At 57.5% G+C, this 7795-nt stretch overlaps 2 protein-coding genes across 16 annotated transcripts in view; one reads left to right on the forward strand and one right to left on the reverse strand.

Moving 5' to 3' along the window:
• The window catches only part of LOC131838687 (cyclic AMP-dependent transcription factor ATF-7), a 94715-nt gene extending 93044 nt beyond the window's left edge, over nucleotides 1-1671 (forward strand). For all 12 annotated transcript variants that reach the window (XM_059185154.1, XM_059185156.1, XM_059185161.1 and 9 more), the window contains 2 exons: nucleotides 1236-1357; nucleotides 1464-1671. In XM_059185154.1, coding sequence (XP_059041137.1) covers nucleotides 1236-1357; nucleotides 1464-1652 — 311 coding nt within the window. In that variant the 3' untranslated portion in view covers nucleotides 1653-1671. The remainder of the gene's footprint in view (nucleotides 1-1235; nucleotides 1358-1463) is intronic.
• A 211-nt stretch (nucleotides 1672-1882) lies between these two features.
• On the reverse strand, nucleotides 1883-7134 carry TARBP2 (TARBP2 subunit of RISC loading complex). Of its 4 annotated transcripts, none has more exons than XM_059185183.1 (9): nucleotides 6835-7134; nucleotides 6106-6270; nucleotides 5192-5294; nucleotides 4520-4612; nucleotides 3877-3949; nucleotides 3544-3661; nucleotides 3113-3240; nucleotides 2491-2692; nucleotides 1883-2326 (listed from the first exon to the last, which is right to left on the reverse strand). In XM_059185183.1, the coding sequence occupies exons 2-9, from the start codon at nucleotides 6263-6265 to the stop codon at nucleotides 2169-2171; spliced, it is 1035 nt and encodes a 344-aa protein (XP_059041166.1). In that variant the 5' UTR covers nucleotides 6266-6270; nucleotides 6835-7134; the 3' UTR covers nucleotides 1883-2168. The 4 variants fall into 4 exon arrangements, with proteins under 4 accessions (XP_059041166.1, XP_059041165.1, XP_059041167.1 ...); XM_059185182.1 differs by having other exon boundaries at nucleotides 6106-6275; nucleotides 6835-7115; XM_059185184.1 differs by lacking the exon at nucleotides 6835-7134 and adding an exon at nucleotides 6586-6701 and having other exon boundaries at nucleotides 6106-6275.
• Between the last annotated feature and the right edge of the window lie 661 nt (nucleotides 7135-7795).

A 7795-nucleotide genomic window follows, 5' to 3' on the forward strand; every position in this document is an offset into this window, starting at 1 on the left:
TGAGGCAGAGCCTGAGTGGGGCTCCCCCATGAGCATGGGGCTTGTGACCATTGATGGGGAGTAATCCCCACTTTCTGTGGGCTCTGAAACCTTTTAGTCTCCTGTATCCCACTTTACTATCCACAGGCAAATGTCAGAGGAGTGCCTCCATTTTTATCCCCCCAAAGGGCACATAGGCAAGGGGATGAAGGGGCTGGATGACCCCAGCAGCAGCCATAGTCACAAGAGGGACCAGGCTGGGTCACCTGGCTCACTCTAACCCTGACTCTTCCCTCCTTTCCTCTGTTCTAAGACATAGTGCCTAGACCTTCTTGACAAGACTTCCTTTATGCTTTTAGTCTCAAGTTAGCAAAGCGAGGAGGTGATCGATTGGAACTCTGGAAACTGTTGAGGAATTAGGGGTTCTTGAAGGCCCCCTAGGGCCTGGCTCTGACAAAGCATCTGCAATTAATGATGCTTCTTGAGCTTTGGAGACAGAATTTATGCATCTAATAAAGTCTATAACTCCAGCCTTAGGGGCTGGGGGCCGGAGGCTGGGAGCAAGAAGTCCCAGAGGTGCCATGGGAGGGGCTCCCAGGCGGCTCCTGATGGAGCAGTGCATTTCCCTTGCCTGCTCTAGATTGCCCCTCAGGCTGCCGTGGGGTGGGGGGCCAGGCCACTGCAGGTATAAGAAGCGGGTATGGCTCCAAGAAGGCAGATGGCAGCATGGAGCCCAGGCGGGCCGCAGTGCTGCTGATGGTGCTGCTACTAACAGACGGAGGCTGTGCTGGAGGACCAGATGACGGAGGTGAAAACCAGATCTTCATGGTAAGTTACTGCCCTAGCCCCATGTCACAATTTTTCTTTCTTTTTATTTTTAAAAAGATTTTATTTGGCGAGAAGGTGAGTGAGAAGAGGGGCAGAGGGCAGGGAGAGAATCTCCAGCAGGCTCCAAAAGATGCAGAGCCCGATGGGAGGCTTGATCCCACCATCCTGAGATCACGACCTGAGCCAAAATCAAGAGTGGGGCACTTAACAGACTGTGTCACCTAGACACGTCCCCCTGCTCCCCCACTGTCACCATTTTTCTATCTCAGCTTGAGACTTGTGCTCTCAGTTCAAATACTCTGGCTGCCAGGGTCTTCAGTGGGTCCTCAGCCTCCTACAACGTGCCTCTGAGTCTCTCCTTTCCCCATGTGACCTAAAATGTCCAAGGCCTTTGCTCATCTTCCCTCCCCAATGCCCCTGTACCACAGGAGGAAGACAGCGGAGCCTACCCACTGCAGGAGGTCCAAACCCCCGGGTCACTCTTGCGCTCCCTGCTCCAGGCCATGCAGAGACCTGGCCGGAGCCCAGCCTTTCTGTTCCAGCCCCAGAGGTGAGTCTGAGAGAGACAAGGTCCAGGCCTGAGCCAAACAGGTGGGTGGGGGCTGGAGGAGGGAGGGGCTGAAAGGACCTACAGTTGAAGATGGATTTCTCCCAAGGTTTGGCAGAAACGCCCGGGGCTCTTGGAGCAGCGAACAGCTGAGTCCCCGAGCCCGGGAGGGACTCAGCTCCCCCTTCTGGAGTCTGGCTGCCCCTCAGCGCTTTGGGAAGAAGTGACCTGTCATCCCTTGATATGTATGCATGCGAGGCTCCCAACTACAAGGGCCAGGCCTCCCCTCCTCCCCTAATAAAGCTGTGGCTTCTGAATCCATGTGTCTGTCTGTCTAAGACTTGAAAGGGCAGCAAGAGAGCCCCAGGGCCAGGGCCACAGCCCCTCCATCTCTGTCAAATCAAGCTCTGCAGGAACACAGGTGATGGGGCCTCCTGCCACCAGAACAAGATAGGGAGGCACAACAGGATACCCTGATGCTAACCTCCTCTGCTGTCGGCCCTAGGTAGGGGAACAGAAAGAGCAGGGTTTAAGAATCCAAGAGGAAGCACATTTATTCCAGGCTCTCAGGGAGAGCCCCCAGATTTCATTCCCACTCATCATCATCAGTGCCATGAGGACAGATCTTGGGCCAGCCAAGGCCCCGTGGTCCCTGGCTGCTGGCCCGGTGTCCTCCTCAGCCTGCAGGCAGGCAGTCTGTGTCAGAGGTAGAGACGGCACCTCCAGGGTAGGGGGGCACCAGAGCTGAACAGATGCGTGGGCTGGGGGAAGAAGAGCAGGGAGCCAGGAGGCGTGTCCGAGTCCGGCTGGGGCTTTACTTGCTACCTGCCATGATCTTGAGGTACTGCAGAGCCCGGCGAGCAGCCTCCCCACGAGCTGCCTCTCTGGTGGTCGCGGAGCCGTGACACACAGTCGCTGGCTGCGTGGACAGCTCCACCAGGCACTGGCAGAGCCCGCTCAGGCTCAGTTCCTCTGGAGACCGAAAGAGAGGATGGAGGTGGTGTTGGGTGGGAAGGCAGCACGGGGAGGTGGGTATCCGTATCCTCGTGGTCGTGCCCTCCCCAACTCCCTGTGGGCCCGTCCGTACTTGCTCTGGCTCAGTCCCCACCATCCCCTGGCCTCCCAACTAGCCATACCAATATCCAGGTAGCTGACATGGAAGGCCTGCTCCTCAGACAGCTCACTAAGGACACTGCAGCAGGCAGGGCCCAGAGCACCTAAAGCGCCCAAGGAACAGCTGCGGAGGGACAGGATCTTCTCTCCCACTGAGTTCCGCAAAGAATCCCAAGTGCAGCCTGGACCCCGGTTCCGAAGTCCATCCAGGCGGGAGCCCACACCCTGACAAGATGGTGACAGTGAGAAAGATGCAGCCATGAGCTGAGACCCAGGCATTTAACAGGACATTCAATGTCAAGGAGAAAAAAAACCCACAAAAGGAATGCTCCATCCAGCCAGCCTTCCCCAAGTTGGCCCCCTCTAACTACTAGAGTCTGGGCCAGGGGTCCAGGCAGCCTTCCTCATTCCAGTAAGTGCAGGCTCCAGGGCTCCAGCCCTGGCCCAGCTCCCCACAGCACTCGCCAGGTAGGCCTACAGCTGAGGTTGTGGGGAGGGGGACAGCCAAGGAGGTCTGGGAGAAAAATGGGCAGGAGCTGGCCTGGGATCCAGAGAGGCTCACCCCCAGGTGACAGGCCCAAGTCCCCAGTGTCCTGCCTGGCATGGAGGATGGACCACAGGGCCTGGCCCACACAAGCCACTTACAATGGAGAAGTGATCGTCATCGGGCTCTGCCTCATTCCCATCCCGGGCATCCAGAGGCACCGTGTGCACTCGAAGCAGCATTTTGGCTGCCGCATTACGCTTTGCCAGCTTTTTGGAGGTGCCACTGCCTGCGTGTGGGGAGAAGGTTGCTGGGTTATGATTCCCAACAGGCTTTCCAGTGCTTTCCACCCAGCTCAAGCTTGGGGGTCCCCTGTGGGATGTCAATTGGAAAGAGGAGCTTGGGCCCTGCCATGCACCTAAGAACCTGGTCAGCCAGAGAGGGTGGGGGGAGGCCAGGACAAAGCAGCAGCTGGGAGAAGGAGCTGAGCCAGGGGTCTCGGCCAGGACAGTGAGGCTGTAGCATAGAGAGGCTAGGAGTTGCCTGTAGCCAGGGCTGGAGTAGCTTCAAGAACTCCCCTCTGCCCAGTTACCAATCTCAATGAAACGTTCCACTCGGCAGGTCATGGTAAACTCTTTGCGGTGGGCTGGCCCAGACTCCTGGGTCACCGTGTACTCGGGCAACCGCCAGCCTTTCTGCACCACCAGCTCCTTGGGAGGGAGAAACAAGGGTGCACAAGGCAGAGTGAGAAAAGACTCCTTACATCCTCTCCCTCCTACCCTGGGAGCCTCAAATTCCAGGGAGGAGGAACGAAGGGGATGGGAAAAGCCCTCAGAACAGGGGAAGAGCTCCCACATAACCGTCCCTCACAGCCCCAGGTCCAAGGAAAGACAGGCATGCATGGGAAATGAGGATGGGGGCACACCTGCAGAGCGCCAACAGGATTGCACTCAGACTGCTGAGGGGACACGGGGGGCTGCACCTCCATGGGGGGGTTCCTGAAGGAACAAGGGTCCAGGGCCAAAACTGATGGGGCTGTCCCTTTTGTGGCTCTCCATGAGTCCTAAGCTCTGCTCTGGTGTCCCCACAAACATCTCCCTAGTGTCTGCCAGGCAAGCAGCTGTCTCTCCAAACATCCAGCCTGCTTCCTCCTTTTCCCACCCAAGTGAGGTCTCTTCCAGGGCCCAGGCCCATTTAGATTTTTCTGGAACACTGGATCATCACCTTGGCAGGACAGTGGGCGAGGGGCTGTATATCCAGTCCCTGGAAGCACCTGATGGGAGGCATACACAGGACCATCATGTGACCAACTCAGAAGAAAATGGGGCCTTCGAGACCCTTGAACATGGTCAAACACCTCATCCCTGTGGCTATTTAAAAGTCATAAATTACCTCCTGTCCCAAGAGCTTACCAACTGGTGCAAATTCTTCAAATTCTGGTCCCCATCTATTCCATCCTCTGTTTACTCTCAGACTTCCTCCTGCCTGACCAGCTGGGGCCAAGGGCTGGGGGACCAGGAGCCAGGACCCCTTCCTCCCCCTTCAGGCCAGCAGGAAATACAAGATACCTGGTTGGAACAGCAGATGGAACAGGAGTAGCAGCTGCAGCAGGAATAACTGGAATGTCCTCAGGCAGTGAAGAGTCTAGGGGAGAAAAAGAACTTCCCGAGGGGAAGGGGGCCTTTGATTCACACCCATGTTGGGGGTGGGGGGAGTAGAGGGTGGGGACCCAGGTCCTTCTGACCTGCCCATTCCCTAAGAAAATTCCTTCCCACTGGAGCCAAAGACTCAGGGAAGCTTAACCACCAGCTTTTCCTCCTCGGAGCCTTTGCTGCCAAACACTGGATCAAGAAGACTAAGAAAAGGGGAAGGAGGGTCTCTTCCTACCCAAGAAACACGGGGAGGCAAAAACCTCCAATGTAAGTTTGGAAGAGGGAAGGACAACATGCTAGAGAGAGGAGGCATGTTGGGGTGCAACCCCTCTAGCCTCAGCCTCCACCCCTTTCCCTCCCTAGCCGGGCCCAAACCACAGGCACAGCCCCTTGACATTCCCCCCAAAGGGTCCTTCACAGCAGCAGAAGCCCTGGCAGCATCCTGCTCTGTCCAGAGGAAACTCTCAGGAAGGGGCCAGGTCAAGGTGGCTAAGTGTCACCAGGCCAGGCCTACTGGGCAGAGGAGGTGGCGCAGGGGCCTGGGTTCCTGGCAGGGCCTCTAGGAAGCCTCGGCTGTTCCTCCCTCACCTGCTGTCCTCCAGGGCCGGCTCCAGCATGCTCCCCCCTTTGAGGTGTTTGAGGGCCACCTCAGCTGCCTTGTGCTTGGCTGCCTTCTTGCTGGGGCCCTGACCTGAGAGAGGGGCGTGGGCAATACTGGAGGTCACTGGGAGGACAGAAGAAAAACCAGCATCCCACAGCTTCTCTCCTCATAGCTGGAGGGAGTCAACCAAGCCCCTCTCACCAACTGCCCCTGCCCAAGACTGGAAATGTTACACTAGTTGCTAGAAGGAAGGGCTTTTATCTTCCCCAGAGCTCCCCAAATCAAGCCGTGTCAGGCGGAAGCCCCTGAGCTCAGACACCTTGGGTGGAGATTCTTTCTCTGCTTTACTTTCCTCTGGGAAGCACCTTCTTTTCTCTCAATAAATAGAGATGGCTGGAAAAGCAGAAAGAGGGTAGGCTCTAGAGTCAAGGCCTGGCTCTGCCACTCACTAGACATGTGACCTTACACCACTCACTGAAATCCCTCTGAGTCTCATTTCCCTCCTGTTCAACTTGAGGATACTACCACCTCTATCGCAGGATCAGACTGTGGTTTAAGATTAACTAGGAATTTGGTCAAGCACCTGGAACAGAGCCCAGGGCAGCAGGCACTGACTCCCCCCAAATACTTCACTGAGAATTTGGCTTTTCTCCTCTTTCTCCTCTAGGATGATGACAATCTGCCAGATCACTGTCCCAGTCCTGTGTGCTCCTCTAACTCTCCCAAGCCCTACCCACCTCCTCAAAGACCCATTTTCCCAAACCAGTCAGTGGCTTTTCCCCTGAAATCTCTCCTTCCCTCACTGGCTTTGGAGAAAAGGACTGGGAAGAGACTCCAAGAAACAAAGCCAACAGGGCCCTGGGAATGCACACCCCAGCCAGGATGCCCAAGCCTTCCTCACCAGTGCAGCTGGTGTCGCCAACGGTGACCCGGAAGGTGAAATTAGGCTGGTGGGCTTGGCCCTCGGCTTTGAGGAGGTCGTACACGGGCGTCTTCCCTATTCTGGTCCCATACTCCTGCAGAAGGCTGATTGGGGTCTTGCCCGGGTTGGCTGCCAGCATTTGCTCTATACTGGGGGAAGCGGGGGGCACAGACTCTTATCACACGTCCAACTCTGCACCCACCTGGCCAAGCACTGTCATATCAGACCCAGGCACACTATGGGGGACATAGGGTCCAAGGGACCCCGGAGAGTAGAGAAGACATTAGCTGGATTCAATGTGGAGTAGGGATGCAGGCTGGGAAAGCAGGGTGCACTGCCCCCAGAGCAAGCGGGGAATGCACTATTCCAGTCTCAGTTGAGGAGGAGGAGCCCGTACCCCAGTGCAGTTAGGAAGTGCATGTCCCCTGACACAGTGCAGGCCAGGGACCCGGTACCCACCAAATGCACTGAATGTCGAGAGCATAAAGCCCAGTGCCCCAAGTGCAGTCTGGGAACCAGGCCAACCCCAAACTATTTAGAGCAAGAGACAGTGGCCACTGCCGGGATGCATGCTGGGAACCACGGCCCACTACCCCAGTGCTTGCCGGGAACAACCCTCAGGCCAGGTGCATGCTGGGGCCGCGCCGCTACCTCCTCCGCACCGCGCCACGCTTTACGCCCGGCAGGGATCGGTACAAAGCGGCTCACCTGGGCAGCCCGCAGCCCGTGGTAGTGCCGGAGCCCTGTTCCTCTTCACTCATTCCCACCTCCGTCCCCGCGGGCGCCACCGCGACTGCAGCCTCAATGTACCCCAATACACCGCCGACGAGCTAGGGCCGGGGCCAAGCCCCGAGTCGCGGCCGGTCGGGCCCGGCGCGGGGCATGCCGGGACATGGAGTCCCCCGCCCACCCGACTCCATGAGTCTCCACCCGGAGGGGAGCTGTCCGCCCCACAACCCTCCGCGTGGTTTGCCCCGGCAGGTAGCACCGCCTTCTGGGAGGAGCGGAGTCGTCCAATGTCGCTTCCCGAGCTGAGGGCGGTTTTGTGTGTGTGTGTGGGTGGGTCTGTGTGTGTCTGTGTCTCTGTGTGTGTGTTTGTGCGCGCGCGCTTTTTTTTTTTTTTTTTTTTTTAATAGCGTCCCGCCTCCTTTTATCCGCGTCTCCGCTCCCTGGAGCGGGCATGCGTAGTAGCAGAGTGGAAGCAGCTGGGGGCGGGGCGGTAAGGGCTAACTGGAGCCCTGGACTCTTTGACTCCCGAGGAAACTACAGAACCCAGGCGCTCGCGCGCCAGCTTTGTCGCAGCTGGAGGGGCAGGGTCAAGCATGCACGAAAAGCTTCGCGGTATAATTGGTTATTTCCGATTGTGCTTACTTCTCTAGGCAGATAGCAATTGGTTACTTTACTTAGAAGGCAGGGACAAGGAAAGAGTCATCCCCCTCTGGCTCCGCCTCTTTACTGAGGAAAGGTTGTGATTGGTCCGGGGGCGAGGCGGCTGTCGGATCCTGGCTCTTTGCAGGCTTTGGGGGGGTGGCCCTTACCTGGACGCGGGAGGAGACTGTTCTTTGCCCCTGAAGCGGTGGGGCAAGCCAAGTGCGTCTCAGGCAGTGCTCCTTCAGCGCTCGACCTAAACTCCTGGCCCTTAGGCCTTCGTCTCACAGCACCTGCTTCC

Source organism: Mustela lutreola, chromosome 8, assembly GCF_030435805.1.
Source record: "Mustela lutreola isolate mMusLut2 chromosome 8, mMusLut2.pri, whole genome shotgun sequence".
In the NCBI taxonomy this organism is placed as follows: Eukaryota; Metazoa; Chordata; class Mammalia; order Carnivora; family Mustelidae; genus Mustela; species Mustela lutreola.